Source organism: Boleophthalmus pectinirostris, unplaced genomic scaffold (assembly GCF_026225935.1).
Source record: "Boleophthalmus pectinirostris isolate CB_2022bp ecotype Guang Dong unplaced genomic scaffold, ASM2622593v1 HiC_scaffold_16, whole genome shotgun sequence".
NCBI lineage: Eukaryota > Metazoa > Chordata > Actinopteri > Gobiiformes > Gobiidae > Boleophthalmus > Boleophthalmus pectinirostris.
This window is the reverse complement of record NW_026571095.1, coordinates 6545221-6569468: the sequence shown is the minus strand read 5'-3', so window position 1 is coordinate 6569468 and position 24248 is coordinate 6545221. Positions and strand designations below refer to the sequence as shown.

At 40.0% G+C, this 24248-nt stretch overlaps 1 protein-coding gene across 4 annotated transcripts in view; it reads right to left on the bottom strand.

Moving 5' to 3' along the window:
* The window catches only part of LOC110174801 (cAMP-specific 3',5'-cyclic phosphodiesterase 4D-like), a 131056-nt gene that overhangs the window by 25706 nt on the left and 81102 nt on the right, over nucleotides 1-24248 (bottom strand). For 3 of the 4 annotated variants that reach the window (XM_055151821.1, XM_055151822.1, XM_055151823.1), the window contains 3 exons: nucleotides 5238-5429; nucleotides 2539-2583; nucleotides 278-314 (listed from right to left, as the gene is read on the bottom strand). In XM_055151821.1, coding sequence (XP_055007796.1) covers nucleotides 278-314; nucleotides 2539-2583; nucleotides 5238-5429 — 274 coding nt within the window. The remainder of the gene's footprint in view (nucleotides 1-277; nucleotides 315-2538; nucleotides 2584-5237; nucleotides 5430-24248) is intronic. The other variant, XM_055151824.1, reaches the window with a different exon arrangement.

The following is a 24248-nucleotide window of genomic DNA, read 5'->3' as shown; positions in this document are numbered from 1 at the left end:
CGCACACAAGTGTACACACACACATAGTGTTTGCAAAACAATACAAGGTAACACTGTGATCTTAATGTGTTATGTGTTAGCAGAGAATACCCCACAGAAGTCACATACCTCCTCTTAAAAAGAAAATATATATGATGAGATTTCTCAATACCAATACCTTCAATACCAACTGAGTAGGTGAGGTTAGTTGACTTGTCATTTGTAATAAAAAAAACACAAACAGAGACATTTCCAGTGAACTACAGTACTACAACAATCTTCAAATAAAAAGACTCACCTGTGCAAATGGTGTCACAATCATGTCCTCTGTATGTCTGCAAAACACAACACATTCAAAAGAGTGGGATTAAAATCCTACTTTGATTGGAAATAACAATTAGTTATAATGAAAGTTTATTATTATTTAGACTTGAGTGACATGCATTTACATATTAAAGTTGTTTCAGCATCATTTTGGTTTCCTGATATTGATTTATGCAATCTTATCTATAATGTTCTGTCAGTGATGATGTTTTAAAGAAGTTCTATGTAACTTTTCAGGTTGAGGCTCGGCCATGTGCTTGTCTCTATAGAGCTGTCACTTCAGGGTTCAGCAGCTGATCCAAGACAATGTTTACAATTTCCTCTTTTTTTAGCAACTACACATAGATAAGAAACAGGCTGGATAAGAAACAAAAACAAAGCTTGACATCACTGTGAAGTTTCTGATTGGACAGACCTCACTTCCTATTGAAAACTGGACTCACTTTGTATTGGTAAAAAAAAGTCATCTGTCTCTCTGTAACTGCTGCTGCAGTGAGCCTCATCAATTTAAGGGTAAAGGGCATAATAACTTTAAACTTCAGCCTACACCTTTTCGGTCTGTGTATGTTAAATATGACTGTCTGTGAATTAATGTCAAAATATACCTGTGACCGAAAAAAATAATCACTCAATCAATTTGGTCTTAAAATGTTTGTATTAACCTGCTCTACATGATCCTGGTGACTTTATTTCACTATTTTGTCCATAAATCAGTTTCTATTCCTAATATGGAAGTCAGCTCCAAATTCACTCTTATAAGTGCAAGCCTCGATGAGCTTCATTTGACTGGAGCTGAACACTATGGGTGACGTCACACTCCTTTAGTCCTCTTCTTTATACAGTCTGTGGTTGAACCCAGAAGTGACATCTTCACTCTGCAGCTCTCTACACATGTTATTGCTTTGCCTGTTTGTGACATGATCTTATCATTATATATCTTACCTTTGGTAATTACAGGTGTTTTTATGACTAAAAATGCCTCTCCACAGATCTGATCTCTAGACAAAGCAATACCATGCCCATAGAAACAAGCAGTTGGTGCAAACTTCACCACCAAGTTACATAATGTCCCTTTAATTTATATAAATGTAAATGTAAATTCATCAATGTGAATAAACAGTCAATCATTTATTTCTAATGTAAAAACACCACAATGTCCCTTCTGCTGGACACGATTTAGGACAGGGCTCATGCAGAGTGCCCAGCTGTTCTAGAGTAGAGCAGGAGGGGCTGACAGGAGCTGACAGGTGACTGGGTTGTACTGACAGGAGCAGACAGGAGGGTTTTCTTAGGTCAGTTGAGCTCAGGGATCATTCACACTGTGAGGGCTCAGGGTGCAGTCTGCTGGACACACTACAACTCACTGCACTGGTGAATTCTTCTGATCTAACTTGAGGAGACTTCATCCAGACAACACTTAATCCTGCCAGCAAGATGAATTCTCCCAATTTGTGTGACTTCATAAACCTCATGAGAATCCAGTACACTGGACCAATCACAGAGCAGCGCTGTGGTCTGGACATAAACCAGCTCCAAACAAACCAAACCCAGAATTCAGAGGTACATCAATCTGATGAGAGCCAATTTACACTTTACTGTGATGTGATGATGAGATCTTTTGTCACAATCAGAAAATTGTTTTGGTTTTTTTAATTGTATTTGTAGCATTTTTTGTAGTTGTTTTTTTTTTTTATTCGATCCAAGGAAATGTCACACAGCAGGAACACAAAGTCAACTCTAGTCAAACGCTGTATGATGATTTTTACACCAGATGCCCTTCCTTTCACAGACAGACACTTGAATATAACTGGACTAAAGTGGATGAAGAAACATGTGCTCCAGTTTCACTCTCAGGTCAGTTCATGGGTTTCAGTTTCCTTTCCATAGGCCCCATTGTGAGGACTTTTCCTCATTCAAAAGATGGAATATTTTGAATTAAATTGTTAATTACTATGGCAATGTTGATACATTTTCATCATCCTGAAACCCATGAACAGGGTGCACTCGTACAAACTCTGCCTCTCTTCCCATATGACTCAAAGCACTCCAATGTTTTAACACTACTTTTCTGACAAAGTGTTATCAAAACATCACCGGGAAGGAAGGGCAGTGACCCGCGCTGACAGTGGACACAGCAGACAGAGGTCAGAGGTCAGGTCTGAGGGGAGGGGAGGGGGTGGGTCAGGGGGAGGGGGATACTTATCATTATCAGTGGGTTCTAGATCTACTTCTCACCGAGATGACAACCAGTTGACCTCCCAGTGCTTCAAGCTTTCCTCCCTTCAAAAACACATAATAACTAACTTTACATTTGGTTCTATAGTTCACACACGGGGCTCTTACACTTGTGTTTCTCCATCCTTTTCCACTAATATCTTTAACAAATATGACTTAAACTGGCTTAAAGCTCCTAGATTACACAAAACTGACTCCAGTGAGCTTTTAGCCATGTTAGAATGTTGTTTCCTCATCAGAAACATACATGGAGTGATCTCATTCACACATGTTTGAGTGCAAATTTATTATTAATCTGTCTACACCTCTAAGAACAAAATACTCTGTTCCACCTTGTGATGTCATGAAGTTTTCAGGTTAACCAGTACCTCTTACCTTCAGATCAGTAAAGACTGAAAGTTCCAGAGCAGAAATTACCCAAACAATTCACATCAAACAAAAATCACATGTAAAAAAGAACTTCCTGTTTTAACACATGACATCACAAGGTGGAACTGTGTTTTCAACAAAACAAAACTACAGGTATATTTTTGATGAGGAAATAACATTATAATCAGTGTTGGGAAGGTGACTTTTAAAATGTAATCCCCTACAAATTACAGATTACACACCCCAAAATGTAGTTTGTAACGTAATCCATTAAATTACTTAAAGTGAGTAACGTAATCTGATTACTTTGGATTACTTGATATTGTCATGTTTTTTTTAAACCACATGAATGTAGCAACCACATCCAGAAAATTCTCGTTTGTTGTCTTCAAATTGTCTGAGCCCAAGTCTCCATGAATAAGAAACTGTTTGCTGTAGAGAAACAAAGACCACGATATCTTAACATAAGAGGTTTTTTCTGTTAAAAGACAAGATCAGTCTTTCCTTCACCATATTAAAAAATATTATTGATAGAGAAATTATTTTTTATATGAGATCACCTTAAATTATGTCAACCTACTGTTAGGTGTCATGTTGTTTAGACCTGGTTTAGTCGTGGTTTAGTCCTGATTTTTAGACCTGTTGTACTCCTGATTTTAGACCTGGTTTAGACCAGGTCTAGACCAGGTCTAGATCAGGTCTTTAGTTCTGGTTTAGTCGTGGTTTAGTCCTAGTTTAAACCTGGTTCAGTCCTGCTTTAGTCCTGGTTTAGTCCTGGATTAGTTCTGGTTTAGTCCTGGTGTTAGTTCTGGTTTAGAGGTGCACAGGAGGAAGCTCGGTTTACGCGAGAAAACACGGTCCACACGCGGCACATGAGACGGCGGTGTCCGCGCTGTAACTACGGAAGGAGACGTGGTCCGCGGGTTCTCAGGTTGATGACGATGATGAAGGTGTGTGTTTGTGTGTGTTTGTGTATATGACAGTAGTGCAGATATTATGAGTCTATGCAGGTTGTTTTCACCAGTGCCAGTAGCTCCTGTTTCACATTTAAATTGTAGGCGATTTTATATTTGTTTTTTTTATATATATATCTCACATCGGGAGAAGAATTTCCAAGACACAAATGCGTTTTTACCAATGCACTGCTGCTTCCATTGACTGACACCGCCAACTTTAACATGACGTTTACATCGCTCTTATTGCGCGTGTTCTGTTTGGGTTTCCAGCAATGAGTGGAATTAAAGAAATAAAAAAATAAATAAATGGGATGTAGCACAAAATGTGAAAACAGGAAAATACCGCCTTGTAATCCACTTATTTCAGCAAAGTAACTGTAATCCAATTACCACTCATTGAAACAGTAACTGTAACGGAATACAGTTACTCATAATTTGTACTCTGATTACGTAACGGCGGTACATGTAATCCGTTACTCCCCAAAACTGATTATAATATAGATCAAACATTAGTGTAATATAGACCCTTTAACTATTTGGTCTTCTCAGATTATAAACATACAACTGGACTGTCACATAGAATGATCCTGTTGTAAAAATAATTCATTTTATTCATACCATAGAGAATCACACCTTTGTGCGAATAGTATTTTCTGTATGTGTGTTTGTGTGTGTGTTTTTTTTTTTTTTTTTCAGTTTTCATACTTATTTTAGTTTTATTTTACTGCTATGTAACCAACAACCTGCCAACCAGGACTGTACAACATGAAAGGAAACCAGACATTTTAATAAGCCAAAGACAATGAGCTCTTCTAGTGGACCAACAAAATCTCTGTGAATCACTAATAGTCCTGGTTTGAACCTAGTTCCAATTTAATCCTGCTTTAGGCTTGGTTTAGGCCTGACTCAGTCCTGGTTTAGGCCTGACTCAGTCCTGGTTTAGGCCTGACTCAGTCCTGGTTTAGACCTGGCTCAGTCCTGGTCTAGGCCTGGTTCAGTCCTGGTCTAGGCCTGGTTCAGTCCTGGTCTAGGCCTGGTTCAGTCCTGGTCTAGGCCTGGTTCAGTCCTGGTTTAGGCCTGGTTCAGTCCTGGTCTAGGCCTGGTTCAGTCCTGGTTTGTTGTCTATAAATAATTTCTGGAAAACTACTGAAGTTGGTCTCCACCTACACAAAGTTACCATCATGATTTCTAATATTAACGCACTTCCCATGCTGTGTGTGTGTGTGTGTGTGTGTGTGTGTGTGTGTATGTGTGCATGTGTGTGTATATCTGAGTATGTGTGTGTGTATGTGTGAGTATGTGTGTGTGTATGTGTGCATGTGTGTGTATATCTGAGTATGTGTGTGTGTGTGCATGTGTGTGTGTCGTACTCACAGGTCGCTGGCTCCAGATGAGTTCCTGGATGGGACCTTTGGGGACAGGTCGAAGTCTGAGTCGGAGCGGTACAGGAAGGACTCTCGGCGCTGGCTGTGGGGGAAGTTGGCCTGGAGGACCAGACCGGAGCCGGGGGAGGCCTGAGCGTCCAGAGGGCTGCGTCCCACCGAGAGCCCATTCTCCACATCGAAACTGCACCAACACAACACGGGAAATACACATGTGAGCTTAGCGGTTCAGCAGCAGATGGAGGATGAAGTTAGAGATTTAGTCTTTGGTGATGTTATGATTTCAGACGGAGGACATCGGCTTATTGATAAGTTTGCAGGGACATCATGCTGAGGGTGTTCTTCATGTATGTCTATGGAGGAATGTTCAGTAGTTGCCAGAGTGACACAGTGCCAGGGTGACCAGATTTTCAGAATTAAAAAGTGGGACACACCTGGGATGGGAAGGTTGGTATAAATAAAACTGTGAAAAGATCAGGTAACATTGTCCATTCTCATCTGAAGGACTGTTGTTGCATTTTATTTATTTATTTATTTATTGTCTTGTGGTCATTTTTAAGCATGGTTTCTATATTTTAGATAAACAAATGACAATAATTATAACTCTCTTTACTGTTGGTGAGCTTCAAAATGGTCAGAAATGGGGACAACTGGGACATTTCTTGTATAAAACTGGGACAAATCAGTGGTTTTGTATAAATCTGTCAGGACAGGGGACACAGGCTCATAACTGGGACTGTCCTGGGTAAATAGGGACGTCTGGTCGCACTACACAATGCACACATTAGTACACACAGCCAAAAAAGTGCTAAAAAGTCTGAAAAGTCAAGAAAAAAACACAAAAATTATTTAGACAACACATTTTGGGGAACCTGCGATCAATCTAAGAGTTTGTGATCACATTTAAGAGTTTGATTTTCAACAAATAAAAGGTGAGAGTGAAAACCTGTTGGCTTCTTCTACCTAGAATGCACACGAACTACAATGAATATTTGAAGCAAGATATGTGGAATTATATAGCAAAAAAATGTGAAATAACTGAACAGAACAACATTTATTTAATGTCCAAATTCCACTAAGTGACCCTTTGCTTTGTTGACAGCACCGCAAACCCTTGGCCTTCTCTCAATGAGCTTCTTGATGAAATCTCCTGAAATGGTTTTCACTTCACAGATGTGCTTTGTCAAGGTCAAGGAAGAGTGATCAGTGCAAAAGGCTGCTATTTAAAATTTAAAAAAATCTAGAGCTGGTTTTGAGTTCTTTTTTGTTTACTACATTTGACATGTGTCCATTCACATGACGCCATCAGGGAGAATCTAGACTATAAATAATCACGGTCACTTAAAAAACAAAACCTAAATGAAAGTGTGTCCAGACTTTTGTTGGTAGTGTATTTTAAACATCATATCTGATTTCACTGTGAAGGTTTGAATTATTATATTTCTAACATCTTTTTTCTAAAGCATTAAAATTCCCCTCTCTGCATCTTGAGAATTGTGTCTCAGCTCCATTAGGGGAAGAATCTCTGCCGCTGGATTCCCCACAGTGCAGCAGGCTGCCAGTGAACGTGACAGTATTGAAATGAGCTCGCTGTCTTGACTGAAGGTTTAATTTTAGCCCCGAGTATTGATGCTAGCTGCTGCTGAGGCTCTAAGAATAGCTCAGGTGAGGAGGGGGTGCTCACGAGGAAAACCCTTCATTATCCTGCACAGACACGCTATTGCTGCTCAAGGATCAATGAAGGAATATCACAGAAGTACACGGATAAACACTAACAGAAGTGTGTACTGGAAATCATCTTTAAAAGTCCTGTATTACACATAATGAACTCTTGCGAGCTTTATGACATGTTAGAATATTGTTCCCTCCTCAAAACCAGACCTGGACTGGTGTTTTGTTTCATTCACATGTTTGTGTAACACTTTATTATTAGTCTGTTTACATCTCTAAAGCTCAAAATGTTCCATTCCACACTGTGATGTCATAAAGTGGTAGTTTTCAAGTGAACAGCTCTTTTTACCTTTTGTTCAGTATAGTTTGGCAATTCAACGGAGGAAATCCTCCAAATGATTCTAGTGAAGGTGTATGGAGTTTTAAAGCATAGTGGAGCACTTCCTGTATCACCACATGACATCAGAAGTGTTTCAGTGTTTCAGTCTGACAGCTCAGCCAGTTTGTGTCAAACATGTGTGAATGAAAAAACACAATTCCAGGTCATTTTTTGATGAGGAAACAATATAAGACATCAGCTCTTTAAAGTGCACATATGAACATTTTTCTAATTATGACTTGATTTGGAGGAATAGTCCCTGTGGAAAATATTTATTATCAGTTTTATATCAGTTTGGTGGCAGCAGCACTTTGTGGGGAAAAGTACAAAATATAAGAACTAGTGGTGAGTTCTAAAACTGAATCTATCTGCTTATGTCATCACCATGGAAACTCCATCCAAAAAGCATGGACAATTTCAGCATGTTTTTCTGACAGTTGTCCTTTAGTGTAATCATGACTATTGTGCAATTTAGAAATTATGAACTTAAAAACAAGAAGTTTATCATTTTACAGGCAAATGATGATATAATATCACAAGGGACAGAAAAGCATTGCAGATTTCTGCAGAATCACTGACCAAAGCCCTAAACACTTTTGATGTGAGGGGAGAGAAATATGATTTTGTTTGTAAATGATGAGTGACCAATGAGCTCCTTCGTTTCTCATGCGTCACTGTGATTGGACGATAACATTTGGTCGAACTCAAACTGATGCATCTGTATAAAAAATACAGAGAGAGATTTCCTAGGAAAAGCAGTGGAGTGAACAAAATGTAAACATCCCATTCATCCCCCTCTCCTCTCTCTCCTCCCCTCTCTTCATCTCTCCTCCCCTTCTTTTCTTCCTCCTCTCTGAGATGCCTGACTGCTATTACATAACAGGGAGCGCTTCATTCATGTGACACTTGAGAGTGCATCTGGAGGGGCGGGAGGAGAGGGGAGGGGTGGGGGGTGGGGGTGGTGGGGGGGTGAGTGCTGACGAGGTAAAACACATTGGAGAAGTGAAGGAGCACAACACAACATCTGTACTCTGAGGCTGGTGCAGGAACAACATAAGTACAGAGTATTTATGGATATTAGAATGAAAGCAGCAGACATGATGTGAGAGAAAAGTCCAGACACTCATTTAAAGGCAATCTTTGGTTATTTATTGTTTGCCTAAACAAAAACATGGCTGAAGAGGTTTTAAATGTCATAGCAGAATGCATGCTGATTGTGTTATTATAGTGCTCTGAAGGGGGAGTGACTTTGCACGAAGAGCAAAGAGAAAGGAGACTCACAGCATCAAAAATGAAAGTGAAATGTATAAAACCTGTTAATACTTTGATTTTGGAGAATATAACAGGTTGAATAAAGCAGTAAAAGGTAACATGGCGATCCAAATAAGTTCAGTGTTAGCAGTTAACACCTCATAAAAGTAAATACTCCGTCTTTAAAGTGTGGACATGGCGGAGCATTTCTGTGTCCTCAAATTAGACCAGGATGTTTGAATAAAGCAGGAAGAGCACAGGATTCATGACCTTCATGACCCACCAAAAAAAAATACTTGGTCTTCTGAGTACCACCAAATCTACTTCAGGTCTAAATCAGGTCTAAAACAGGACTACAAATACTACAAACAAAGTACTACGATTGAAAGTTGAAAATAAAGAAGAGTTTTTATTATCATCGTTGTATCGGAATTGAGTATAGAGTCTATTCCTTAATATCAAAATCAATGTTTATTGTTGTGTCCTTTTGCAAAACACTTTCATGTCAGTGCATAACCTCTGGTCTATTCAAGCATTTTGGTTTCCAGTTACTTGCAACATTATGAGGATTTTTTTCCCATTAAAAAGATATAATATTCTGTTTTAAATCGCTCATCGCTACGGCAACAGTCCTTCTTTTTGTGTCATCCTGAAGCACATGGATACAGAGCGATGTGCCCTCTGAGCCGCTGCACACTCAGACATTCCCCATTGATTTTTTGGGGTCTCGAGCTGTAGACTCTTTACTGCTCCCTCCATCAGTTTTATATCTGTGCGTGGCGTGCTCTGGCGCTGTCGATACTGTGCTAAAAATAGTCCCCTCCCACAGGCTCTGCAGGCGCAGTGATGCTAAATATAGAACATCAGGTAGAAACAGGCCTCTGTGTGCACACTCTCCGTCCTCTCATTCATGAATATGGAGGAGGAGAGGAGTTATTTTAAGCACGGCGCTGCTATTTTTAGAGCAGTGATGGTAAAAATACAGCCCCCGCTTTTCACACAGTTCTCTGCGGAGCTGGGTTCAGAGAAGGGGACGGACACGATGTAAAGACGTAATACTGCAGTGAGACATGTTACCGCATTTACGGTAATCAGCGATGGAAATTTACAGTTTAGTTTATACTCGGAGGTGCATTATGTCATTTCTTTTTTTTTTTTTGGTTGGACGTTCGTCACCTGCTTGTTTCTATGGAAATGTCATTGCTCTGCCTGGAATGTTTCACAGTATGACATTAAACATCCTTACATTTATTCACTTACATGTGGTTTTATAGCTCAAAATTATCTTGAAAAACTAAAGTTGACATTTTAAGATCTGTGTTCTAATGTAGTTTCCTCATCACAAACAGACCTGGAGTTGTGTTTTGTTTCATTCACATGTTTAACACACAAACAAATCTTCTCTCCAACAGAAAACTCACTCACTCACTGTTCAATCTTGTGATATCATGTGGTAATACAGAAAGTTCCACTGTGTTTTTAAACTCCATACACCTTCGATAGAATCATTTGGATGATTTCAGCCCTGGAATCTATAAACAATCTATAGTAAACAAAAGGTAAAAGATAGCTGTTAACTTCACTTCATGACATCATGAGGAGGAACAGAGCATTTTAAGCTCTGGAGATGTAGACAGACTAATAATAAATCACTGAAACATGTGTGAATGAAACAAAACATAACTCCAGGTTTGTTTTTGAGGAGGTAACAACATTATAACATGGCTTAAAGCTCACAGTCAATTTTGTGTAATATGGGACCTTTAAAGACACCACCGATACCACTATATCTGTCTATTCCATTATTTACTGACTATTCTCCCATTCTCATTCCCATTCAGGTTACCGGTGGTTTTCAGATTCTAGAATGTGATGGTGTCATACTCCCAGATGGGGGACAGGAGACAGATTTCCCTGTTAAAAACCCAAAACATGGTACATAGGTCTCCAGGAAGAACAGTTTATAGCTAAAGCCAATGAAATACAATGAATCAATGAACCTGCTCAGAGACAACACGTGGAAATGAGCTCTGGAACTGGAGCTACAACCTGCTACAAACATCTCTCCTGTTAAGGTTCATGTAGATTGTGCACTGTCTCTGTCTCAGTAAATAAATAAATAAATACATACATACATGCATAGTAGTAGTTTGGCCTAATGGCATTTTTGTAGCACATTCTAGCTACTAGTGATGGGGATTCCAGTTCTTTTTACAGAACCAGCTCTTTTGGCTCAGCTAACTAAAAGCAGTTGGCTCTTCAGATTGTTTTGTTGCAAGCAGGTCTAAACCAGGACTGAAACAGATCTAAACCATGTTTAAAACAGGACTAAACCAAAACTGAACCAGAACTGAGTATCGGGACTCGGTCTCTATCTCTCTCTGTCTCTCAAGCCCAAGATTAGTCCTGGTTTATTTATTTTATGCTGAACTACAGCCAAACATGCACATTTTTTTATCCTATGCACACGCAGATTTCTGAAAGTTTTGTTTTGAGCCGGTGCTGCTGTCAAACTACCACGAGTCTGTACACGACGTGAAGAGAAAAAAGTGAGAGAAAGAGAAAACACGGCTCCCAATAAGGATCAGGCTCCCGTCGTTCGCTTCAAAGAGCCGGCTCTAGGAGCCGCTTCGTTCACGATCAACCCATCACTACTAGCTAATAAAGAAACTACCGCTATTAGCCTTTAGCCGTAAATATGTGCGCACTGTGGTAATTATTTATATGCATAAATGTCATAATTCACATGTCTATTCTCAGCTCATTTACATATCAATGCAGGTCCAGTAACAAATATACGGCCAATATAGTCACTTTACAATAGACCAATAGAAAACAGCCTGTTTATGTGCGGGAGCTACAGCAGCTAATCAATAACAAATAACCAAAACTAGCTTCAGAGTCGACATATTTCCAACAGTCACCGCTCACACAGGCTCCTCCTCACATCACAAGTCTGCACTAATCAATGTCCTTTTAATCCAGACTCCGTAAAAAGAATATAGAGTTTGGATCTATGTCTGCCAGTGTACACAAACGCACGTGGCATGACGTGGCGTGACGTGGTGTGACGTGGTGTGACGTGGTGTGACGTGACGTAAATACTGATGAGGAGCCACATATTAGGACATTTATCTGTCTGTAAATTGGATTAAATGAACAGAATGTAGAGAGTCTAAACTTTATAACGACAGATCACATGCCCACGTGAAATATCGGCCCCTATCAGCAAACATATTGGCCAACCCATATATCGGTCGGTCTTACATACATACATACATACATACATACATACATACATACATACATACATACATACATACATACAAAAACATTGCACTTTATTATTGTACTTTGTCATGAAATTTGTAAAAAAAATTTTAATCTTTTCTATCGGTGACTAAATTCATTAACTTGCTGTGGTACAACAAAAACCTACATTTGAACAGTGTTTACTTCAGCTGCCCCCGTCTGTTTTAAATATTATTGGTCTATAAATGCTGTGCTGTCAACTGAAACCCGGTAATATACGAACCCCCCAAAATACTACACAACATTTCCCATTTGTATCTGTGTATGTGCATTCATCCATGATCACACATTTGTGTTGTGAGTTGGGTCTCCGGCTGAACTGAGTGAACTGTTATTGAATCCATGTGTGAGGTAGTTACAGTAACAATAGCTGCTGCTGCTCTGACAGAGGACACCCAGAGGCCCCATCAATAGACAATTAGTGATCTGTTATTGACATGTGGAGGGGGGGAAACGTATTCACCCGGTGTTTAAGAAGAGGGGCTAATGGCCAAAGGATTTCCACTGGACAAAGATGAAGTCAAACCTACACAAGTGGAAGGAATATAAAAGAAAGTTCTAGGATTTAATGTTGAAAATGACATGATATTTTTTTTTTATTATCATTGTGGTATCGGAATCTGTATTGTGAGTATTGAGTCTGTCGAGGTTTAGAGGAGGTTTAGTCGTGTTGTAGCCTGGTTTGGTCCTCTTCTGGTCCTTTGTTTAGTCCAGGTTTAGCTGCAGGTTTAGCCCAAGTTTAGTCCTGATTTAGTCCTGGTTTGGTTTCAGGTTTAGGTCCAGTTCAGTTTTAGTTTAATCCCGATCGAGTCCTGGTTTAGTTTCAAGTTTAGTCCCGTTCTAGTCTTGATTTAGTTTCGGGGTTAGACTTGTTTTAGACTTGCTTTAATCCTGGTTTAGTATTGGTTCAATATCAGGTTTAGTTCCAGTTCAGTCCTGGTTTTGTGTTGGACTAGTCCTGGTTTATTTTAAATTTTAGTCCTGTTCTAGTCATGATTTAGTTTCAGGTTTAGACTCTCTTTAGACTTGCTTTAGTCCTGGTTCAGGGCCAGGTTTAGCCCAGGTTCAGTCCTCGTTTAATACTGATCTAGTTCTGGTTTAGTTTCAAGTTTAGGCTTAATCTAGTTCTGGTTCACTGTCAGGATTAGACTTGGTTTAATCCTGGTTTGGTCTCAGGTTTAGCCCCAGAATGGTCCTGATTTAGTCACGGTTTAATCTGGATTTAGTTTCAGGTTTAGACTTGGTTAGGCCCTGGCCCAGGCTCAGGCTTCGACCCAGTTCAGTCCTGGTTTAGTCCTGGTCTAGTCCTGGTTTAGTTCAATTTCAAATTTAGTTCTGGATTAGTCCTAGTTTAATCCTAGTTTGGTCCTGGTCTAATCCTGGTTTAGTTTCACATTTAGTCTGGGTTTAGTTTCACGTTTAGTCTTGGTCTAGTTTTAGATTAGTTTCACGTTTAGTCCTGGTCTAGTCTTGGTTTAGTTTCAGGTTTAGTCCTGGTCTAGTCTTGGTTTAGTTTCAGGTTTAGTCCTGGTCTAGTCTTGGTTTAGTTTCAGGTTTAGTCCTGGTCTAGTCTTGGTTTAGTTTCACGTTTAGTCCTGGTCTAGTCTCAGTTTTCACGTAGTGACCGTGAACAGTCTAGATTCTCGTCCATTCTCTCAGACCAACTATATTCTTAGACCGTTTCCATCGGCTCCATTGTATTGCCCTTTTCAATACCCAATTTATCAACACTCAACAAGTCAAACCAGGCATTTTGTGTTTTTAGGGGGTCAAAGTTCACCGCATCCAGACAGGAAGCTCCCACATAGGCCTATATTTTTAAAAGCATTGTTCTTTTTTCCCATGGAGCCCACCCGTGCCACATGGCGTCGGAGGAGCGCTCAGAATAAGGGTGATGAGTGGGAGCGGTTCTCAGCTTCATGCCATAAACAAACAGTAAGAGTAGAGATGGGAGCGCTGAGGACCTCTGCTGGACAACACCAGGAAGTAAAGCGACATGTAAACCACTGGAAAACGTCACGTCATATGAACAGGTGAGAAGAGTAACTAAAACTGTTCTCAAGTAAGAGTAATGTTACTTCAAGGCTTTCAATCTGCATCTCACATTTGATTCAAAGTTGATTCATTTCCCCGTCAATTACCCATTTACCCATAAATGAAAAGTCTTGTTACACTGTGACATGTTAAACACTGGAAAGTCACACACACAGGTTGGAAGAGGAGCCAAAAATTTTAACATAACTTCAAATTCAATCTGTATTTTACATTTGATTCAAATTTAATTCAAATTCAATGAATTCGTCCTCTTATTTCACATAAACTAAAAGTTCGGACTTCTAATCAAGATGTTCCATTTTTAACAGGGATGGTGCGATATACATTTTTTCTGAGCTGATGCCGATATCCCATATTTGATATTGCTGTTGTGGTTGATAATCGCTGTTTGTCAATAATGATATTAAGCTTTGAAAATCTATAATATGTTATTATGTTATAGTGGAGCTTAATAACAACACAATGTATTTATGTGGATAAATAAACTTGGACTGAGACAGAGACATAAACAGAGACAGATATTGGCAAAATGTTCAATATCTGACAGATACAAAAATCAGTGAAAATCCTCTCATCACAGATATCGCCGCTAACTGATGTACCATTCCCTAATTTTAATCATGACCTCAGTTCTGTTCTAATTCAATTTAGTTTTAAAGCAGACCTGTAATGTAAAATGGACTTTTCAGAGCTTTTAACCATGTTCTAGTTCTTTCCACTTCTCATTTACCCTTTGTTCAGGGTGACGTCTGCTCCCACTGAGCACCTCAGTTTTCTAAAGCAGAAGAACGCAGACTTTTTTTAAAAATTAAGTCGTTTTAAATAAATATTGTGATTTCAAATGTACAAATGATAACACAATGACCCACAGGTGTCACAGAGAAACTCTACAGCAGACACAAGCACAATACATCTTCTTTAAATTAAGTTAAACATATATTTGCTCTGTCTATGTTTGTTTCTGGTTTGGTCCAAGTGTAGTCGTGTTGTAGTCTGGTTTGGTCCTCTTCTGGTCCTTTGTTTAGTCCAGGTTTAGCTGCAGATTTAGCCAAAGTTTAGTCCTTATTTAGTCCTGGTTTGGTGTCAAGTTTAGGCCCAGTTCAGTGTTAGTTTAATCCTGATCCAGTCCTGGTTTAGTTTCAAGTTTAGTCCTGTTCTAGTCTTGATTTTGTTTCAGGTTTTGACTTGTTTTAGACTTGTTTTAGTCCTAGTCTAGTCCTGGTTCAGTATCAGGTTTAGTCCCAGTTCAGTCCTGGTTTTGTGTCGGTCTAGTCGTGGTTTGGTTTCAGGTTTTCTCTGGAAGTTCTATTTGGAGCGAGTCGGACGTGTTTGATGTTTAATCACAGACATTCACGGTGACGTCTGATTCCACTGGACACCTCAGTTTTCAACCGCAGAAGTCAGCGAACTTATTTTTTATGATTAATTCATTTTAGATGAATATTGCGATTTCAAATGTGCAGATGATAACACAAAGATCCACAGGTGTCATTAGAACTCTGAAGCAGACACAAGCACAATCCGTCTTCATTTAAAAGTATATTTGCTAGATAAAACATATTATATTAGCCTGGTCTCCAACACTTTCCTCATGTTGAGTTGCTCTGCGGTGCGATGTGACACACAGGAGGAGAGATTAATCTGCCTAACAGTTTGGAGAATCAGCCGTGCCATCGTTTCATCTGCTCAGACAGATCGATGTTCATTTGGCTGTGTGGAGTGTGGAGAGAGGAGGGGGCGTCGGAGTGCAGCGTGCCCACAAACGGAGCATGATGGATGGGCAAGTGTCAGGGGCAAGAGACACCTGACACCCAGCCTGCGTCACAACCTCCGACAGACACGTCAATCCATCCGAACCATACTCTAACAGACGACAGGAGGAGGGGAGACACGGAGGAGAGAGAGGGAGAGAAGAGAGGAAGAGAAGAGGGCAGAGGAGAGAGGGAGAGGGCAGAGGGGGAGAGAAGAGGGGAAGAGGAGAGAGAGGGAGAGGAGAGGGCAGAGGAGAGGAGGAGAGGGAGGGAGGGAGAGAAAAGAGAAGGAGAAGAGAGAGGAAGAGAGGAGAGAAGAGGAGGGGGAGAGAGGGAGGGAGAAAAGAGAGGGAAAAGAGAGGGGGAGAGGAGAGGAGAGGGAGAGAAGAGGAGAGGGAGAGAAGAGAGAGGGAGAGAGAAGAGGGCAGAGGAGAGGAGGGGGAGAGAGAGAAAAGACAGAGAAAGAGAAGAGGAAGAGAAGAGGAGGGGGAGGGAGGGAGGGAGAGAAGAGAGAGGGAGAAGAGAAGAGAGGAGAGGAGGGGGAGAGAGGGAGAAGAGAGAGGGAGAGAATCGCGTAGAGGAGAGGAGGGGGGAGAGAACGAGAGGGAGAGAGAGAAAGAGCAGGAGAAAAGAGAAAGAGAGGAGGGAGAGAGGAGAGAATAGAGCAGAGGAGAGAAGAGAGGGAGAGAGAGAAAGAGCAGGAGAAAAGAGAAAGAGAGGAGGGAGAGAGGAGAGAATAGAGCAGAGGAGAGAAGAGAGGGAGAGAGAGAAAGAAGGCAGGGACGAGAGAATAGAGCAGAGGAGACAGAGGAGAGGGGGAGGGAGAGAAATGAAAATAGAGCAGAGGAGAGGAGGGAGGGAGAAAGTGGGGGAGGAGAGAGGGAGGGAAAGAGAGAGAGGGAGAGAGACAGGGAGAAGAGAGAGAAAGTAGAGGGTTTGAAGGAAGAACAAGAAAGAGAAAAGAGCAAGAGAGGGACAGATGAAGAGAGGGAGAGACAGAGGAATGAGGATGAGAGAGAGAGAAGGAGAGATGGCTGGATGGAGGGTGGAAGAGAACAGAGAGTGGAAGAGAGAAAGAGAGGGAGAAAGCAAAGGAAGGAGGAGTGAGAGAGAAAAGAGAGAAAGAGAAGAAAGGGTCAGAGGGAGGGAGAGAGGGGAGTTGTGTCATCTGATCCTTGTACATTCATGTTTCCCAGGAGTGTGTGTGTGTGTGTGTGTGTGTGTGTGTGTGTGTGTGTGTGTGTGTGTGTGTGTGTGTGTGTGTGTGTGTGTGTGTGCATGTATGTGTGTGCGTGTGTGTGTGACAGAGCTGTGCGACCAGTTCACACAAAGAGGCGTTATGAGGAGCTCCAGCCTCACACACACTTTACCTTTGGCTTAAATAAACTCTGCTCAGGTTCTAGTGTTTGAGCTGTAAACAAACTCCAAACTCCATTAGGCATTTCATTTATAAACCGCTCCATAATCATTCACAAAATAAATCGTCTGCAAAATAAAGTACTAGATATAAAAAAAAAATTAAATAAAAAAACATTCCAACACGCAAACCTGTGAGCTGAAAAGAAGTCAGGATTGTAGAGATGTCAGGCCGCTCACAATCAGGACGCACATGTTTTTAATACGTTTTTCACTACAATAAACACAAAAACACAAACAAATTGAAAAGAAAAAAAAGTTGCATACTGTGGCTTTAAAAAGGTGAAATGTCTTCTATACACTAAGTTAAACTAAGTGTATTACAGTACTGTCAGTAAATTGAAAATAAAACCTGGGCACACAGAGGCTGGGGCAGAAGCACAGACTGTACATCACCCACAGCGCTCAGCTCCAGTCAAATGAAGCTCATCGAGGTTTGCGGTTATGGGGTGAATTTGGATCCAGGCCCTATATTAGGAATAGGAATTTATTAATGGACAAAATAGCAACATAAAAACACCAGAATCACGTAGAGCGGAACATTTTAAGACCAAAATGACGAGGCTCACAGCAGCAGGTACAGAGAAAGGGGATAATATTCCAAAGTACCGTATTAGACACGCTCTTAAGCCTCCAACCCCATCAAAAAACGACTGCGCACCACAATCCAGAGCGCCCTATACACGAATCCACTTGGGTGTCCCAGCACAACTTCAGTAAACTACAAAGCCGCAAACATCCACAGAACACACAAACACACACGGAGCAGACAGCGACCACACAGCCAAACACACCCACAGACACAATCATCACTCCACGCCAAGGAGGAACGGAGGAACGAACTGAAAAAGCGAGTGCAATGTGCCACTTCTAGACACAACTGAACAACTGAGTCACTGCGAACATGCCGACAATCCGTTGGTCCCAGACAGCCCCCTCCCTACACGCCACAACTGAACAAAGCCCAGAGTCACCGTGAACACACCAAACAAACAAAACCACTCACCCATCACACTGTTGTGTTTCATTTAAAGTCCAGTGCGGTTTATTTGTGAAAAAAGTTGGAAAATAGACCATTTAATGACAGTGCACTTTATAATCCAGAGCGACTAATAGTGCGGAAAATACAGTAAGTCAATTGGAGCCAGGGTGAGATGGAGCTGGAAGTGCCTCCATGAACACTTCCTGTTTGGAACACGGCAGATGGCAAATTATGTCCATTCATATTTACAGTCTATGAGCAGAACAGAAAATAATCTGTGCCAAATATTGGAGGGAAAAAACATATCATTTCTGCTGTTTTTATCTCTAAAAAGATAAAATCTTCTCTAAAAACTAAAGGAAACACTCCATCTGCTCGGACACTTTTGCATATGTATAAGGGAAGGAGTTTTCAAATAGTTGATGATATGTTCCTTGTGTTTATCTGTCCTTTTTTCAGTCCTCTAACATGTCCTCCATGCTTGGACTTGCCTCTAAGCTTGTGTCAGATATTGTAGCAGTCTATATATACAGACAGAGGCATGCACATTGTGGTGGGGCTTTAAAGGGGTACACTATAGCTCACTTCTCCCAAAATACAGGACCTTTAGTGTGGCCCACACTGCTCAAGTCACACTATTGTTTGTCCTGCTCACAGACAGGAAGTGCCTCTGGACACAGGAAACTATCGGCTGCTTTTATCTGGACTGAGAGAGAGGAGAGGTTTGGGATGAGATTTTTCAGGGTTGTAGTCGACTTAAAGGTGCACTGTGGAACTTTGTGGTTTGGGGTTAGTCGCCTGCTTGTTAATAGAATAGAATCAAATAGAATAGAACACCTTTTACTGTCACTATACACATGTAAAATTAGATTAAAAGCAACTCCTCCTCCAGTGCAGACATGTGGGACACTTACAGCACAATACAAAAAGAATAAATACAAGATAGAGTAAATAAATATGTATGTATATATGTACTAGTGAAAGACATTTAAGAAAAGCTGGAACACCCGAGAAAACTGCACTGTATTAAATATTGCACTGTACTGAATACTGCACTCAATCAAAAATATTACACTGTATTTAAATATTGTACTGCATTCAATATTGCACTCAATTAAGATATTGCACTCTATTAAATATTGCACTGTACTGAATATTGCACTTAATCAAAAATATTACACTGTATTTAAATATTGTACTGCATTCAATATTGCACTCAATTAAGATATTGCACTCTATTAAATATTGCACTGTACTGAATACTGCACTCAATCAAAAATATTACACTGTATTTAAATATTGTACTGCATTCAATATTGCACTCAATTAAGATATTGCACTCTATTAAATATTGCACTGTACTGAATATTGCACTTAATCAAAAATATTACACTGTATTTAAATATTGTACTGCATTAAATATTGCACTCTATTCAATATTGCACTCAGCTAAGATATTGCACTCTATTAAATATTGTACCGTACAATGACAACAGATGTTTCTATGCATATGTCATTGCTCTGTCTGGAATGTTCCACAGTACAGCATTAAACAGCTCTACTTTTATTCAATTAGAGATGGTTTAATAACTCATAAATACCAAGAAAAACAGGCATTGTGACTGTGAGCGGGGTCGCCTCTCCACAGATCCCACCAGTAACTTAGCCTGATTTGGTCTCTAGATAAAAAGCTTTAATGCCATACTGTGAAACATTCCAGACAAAGCAATGACATGCCCATGGAGAAAAGTAGCAGAAAAATGACACACTGCACCCTTAAAGTATATTACTATAGAAAAGTTTAAAGCGGCATCTGCAAATATCGCTTATCGGCAACAACAATATCAGATATCGGTACATCATATCCCTACTTGTATTACTGTCTCTGTGTGCTCTCAGTGTCTCTTTTAATGTCATGACTTCCCTTTTGGACAGAGGTTTAATAAGGCAACACAATCCAGCGCTAACGTGATATCATCCACAGATCGCCTTTGTTTATTTGATTTGTCCCTCTCCAATCAAACAGCCACAGATCTGCAGTCACCTTCAGTGCCACAGCTCGTAGTGTGAGGTATTGTTTGTGAGTATTGTTTGTGTGTCCTCTTTGATGCCTGTAATCACTGGTGGAGTGGGCAAGTCTTTCCTCTCCATCCAGCTGCAGTGACGTGGGGACAGGCTCAAGAACAAAAGCCTCCACTTGATTTTTTCCATGTATTTGAGTAAAACCAGGCTGTAAATATAAATGGGCACAGCAAACGCGCCAGAAGTCACGTTCCAAATAGGAAGTGAGCTCTGGTTGCGATTTACTTTCTATTGGAAAATCTTTGCTCGTCTCTGTGACACTTGAGCTGTGAGCCTTGTCATTTTGGTCTCAAATATTCATATTAAGCTGCTTGAAAGGATCCTGGGCTTTTTATTTCACTTATTTGTCTCTAAATTAATATACAAACATGAATGACAGACCAATCCCTGTGTCTGTTTTTGCTGAGCTCACTCTCGCTGGTGTTAGAAACAGCTTTGATCAGTGTTGGGACTTGCAAGTCATGACTTGGACTCGAGTCACTGTTTTTTAGGATTTGAGACTTGACTTGATAAAATGGACAAAGACTTGGGACTTGACTTGGACTTGAGACTTGAAAAGACTTGATGCTTAGACTAGTTGACAAATTAACTGTTATTAAGTACTCTTATACACTCTTAAATCTGAATTCTTTCTGTTCTGACCATAATAATTTACATTCTTTTCAAGACATTTGAAAAGGAAAAATTTACATTTCTACAAGTCTTATTTAAATACTCTTATATAAATATACCGTGACTTTTAAAGTACAATTTCATTAAAAATTCATATAAACTGCAAAAATCAAAGCTATATTTGGTACTTTGATTTAAATACTTGAAATGACTTGAAGCTCAAAGCAGACAACTTGGACTTGACTTGGACTTGACTTGGACTTATGGAGCAGAGACTCGAGACTCGACTTGGACTTGCCTGTATTTGACTTGGGACTTGACTCGGACTTGAGGTCAAAGACTTGAGACTTACAAAACAAAGACTTGGTTCCACCTCTGGCTTTGATTGACAGCCACATTGCTCATCTTCCTCATCCTATTACAAAGCTTTTTATTGTCTGAAAATCAGGAAGTGGGTGTTAGTTGCTCTTCACTTTACGGTCATGACAAAACTTATGAAGTATTGATACTTTGCAGCTGTCATCAACAATCCCTGGGGACTTGAAGCTAACTAGAGGTACTGCTCTGTCTGAAGCTCAGTTATTCAAGTTAGACAATAATCTGACCATAAAGAACTTGGCTGAAACTGCGACAGGTCGACTGATTTTGTGCTGTTAAATAAGGAACACTACAGTCACAAGAGAGTTAACATTAGCCAACAGGTTTAGTTAACTCTCACCTTTTTAGTTGAAAATCAAACACAAGAATTAAACATGAATGCTCGTATTGATCACTAACAGATTCTGAAAATGTGTCATTTCAATTCATTTTGTATTTTTTCTTAAGTTTTCAGACAACCTAAAAACAAATTCCACATTTACATGAAAGCTTTAATTATATTTAATTAATAATTAATTTAAACAATTAATTCTGCTTGAAAAAGACAATGTAAAGACTTAAGTCCTAATGAAAATGATTATTCAGAATTAAACTTAATTCCGAAGTAAGTGGGTGATTTATTCTGAGTTTAAAGCTGAATGAATTTCTTCCTGGATCATGTTTCTCGTTTATTCTTGTTAAAAAATAATGTGGGTGCTTCGGCGCATGCTCGTTGTGTCGCTCTTCTGACGTGATCCGGACGATCCGGCTCCACCAGTTCTGTCTTGGGACTTTGATCCACGTCTCTTTGGATTTGTGAGCGGGATGTGGGAGTGGGCTGAAGTAGAGCAGCCTCACACTCACTTTGTCTTCTTCCTCCTTCTCCAACACTCTTCCCTTCTCCTCCTCAGCTGACAGAAGTAAAGTGTGATGAGACAATTCTCCAGCTGCTTCGCAATTATCATCAGAACCACTATAGGAAAAGTTTGGATCATGTTTGTGTCCGTGGAGTAATGACAAACCAAGATGACAGAAAAGCCAGGAGCAGCTGAAGTGTGTGTTTTTTTCTCAAAGACGTAAATACGTTTGTGTCTTTGTCCAATCAGAACCTTCCCCACCCCCAGACGCTCACACACATTAAATAAAGACGATTTAATGTGTTTTCGATTTGAACCTCAGTTCAGAATTATTATTTCATGTAAACTCAAAGGAGAGTATTTTAATTCAGAACTATTTCATTCAAAACTATTAATTTGGAATTAAAAAACATAATGTAAACGTGGCCTGTGTTTGCTGCTGTGTGCATTGTGTCACCATGGTAACTGCTAAACATTCTCCCACAGACATGCACGCATGCAGCAGAAACCCCCCCAACATGTCCAAATGTGAGTGCAGAGTATCAGTTGTTTGTGTCTGGTCTTTGATGCCTGTAATCACTGGCGGAGCAGCCAGTCTTTCCTCAGATGTTCCTCTGAATGCAGCTGCAGTGACGTGGGCTCAGTCTGAGGAACAACAGCCAAACAAACAGTGGACCTGAGCCAAGGAGCTGCTACAATGCTCCTGACAACAGCACCAGCAGATCACTTTACCATTTGGAGTCCCCAGTGAAGAGGCTTGGACACTATCCCATAAACAACTATTCAGGAACAACATTACCAGAGCTTAGCGAGGACTTTGACTCCTGGGGCTTGGAGGGAGGTCAAAAAACGATCAAAAATCTGACGCTAATCGGTAAAACATGTTTCAAAACTAGATATTGATCCAAGCAGGTATCGAGCAGGTAAAAACGTCACATTCACAGGACTGAAATGAGCCTTTTCTGAATGTCTTTAGAATGATCTGGAGCTGGAGGAGAAGTACAAGAGCACATAGAATCATCCAGGTATGTGCCCATGGACACACACCTGGACGACTGAGGGATCACACAGATATAAGGCCACATGGTGAGGATAAAAAGAAAGGACTGGATTTAATGTTGAAAATCACATTCCACTGCCTGAAGAAAGAATTTTTTTTATTATCATTGTGGTATCGGAATCGGAATACGGTATTGAGTAAGTCAATTCTGAATGTCAAATTGAATATATTTTAATTAAAGGTCCCACAAAATGACACAGAACTGATCCATGTTCTAATGTTGCCTGTTTCCTCCTCAAAAACAAACGTGGACTTGTGTTTTGTTTCATTCACACATGTTTGAGTCACACTTTATGATGATTATCTACATCTCTAAAGCTCAAAATGCTCTGCTCCACCTTGTGATGTCGTGTAGTGGTAATTTTCAGCTCCTTTTACATAACATATATCAGAAAATTGTGTAATATGAGCTCTTTAATATCATCACTTAAACTTTACAGAACAAATTTCAACTGTCCATGCTGAAAAGTGTTAATGGGCCAATACACAATGCCCACACTGAGGCGTCTGTAGCAACCGCAAACACATAAATCTACTGAAGTCCACCCCTATAATAAAACTTCAAAACCAACCTCTGCCTGAACTCCGCATTCAACTTGCCTCCAGACAAATGTGAACGCACAGGGAGGACAGTAAAGACGTTTCACAATCCACGTACTGTTACAAGACAAATGTGGGCTGTTCTTCAGGAGGACTGGAGGAGAGTAAGGTGGCAACAGCATCGAAAATCACAGATTATGGCTGGGGTCACGAGGTCCCTCATGATTCAATATGATACTCAATAAATGGCTCAAATACGATATTATCACCATACACGCCATAATCCATATATATTACACTTGATTCTCTGATATATGACTGTTTTAAGAATCAGATACATTTTTGCAACTGGGTCCGGTCAAGTTGTAACAGAGGGAAACAGGAGCAGATTTTTAACATTCAAATGTCTCTTATTCAGAAACTAGAGGGACTATTGAAATAAGTAAAGTATCAGAATGTAGGAAAGAGTTACACTCCAACAGGGTCAAGTTAAACCTGTGATATTCTTTCAAGATATTGACAAAAAATTTAAAAACTCATGTCGGTAACGGAGGGAATGAAATATGCAGCACTTTTTAGGCAATAAATCCAAACAGTGATAACTCTTGGTTCTCACTTACATATCCTTAACAAACTGGTTTGAATATTTGCTTCATATGGTTTTCTACCATATGGTAC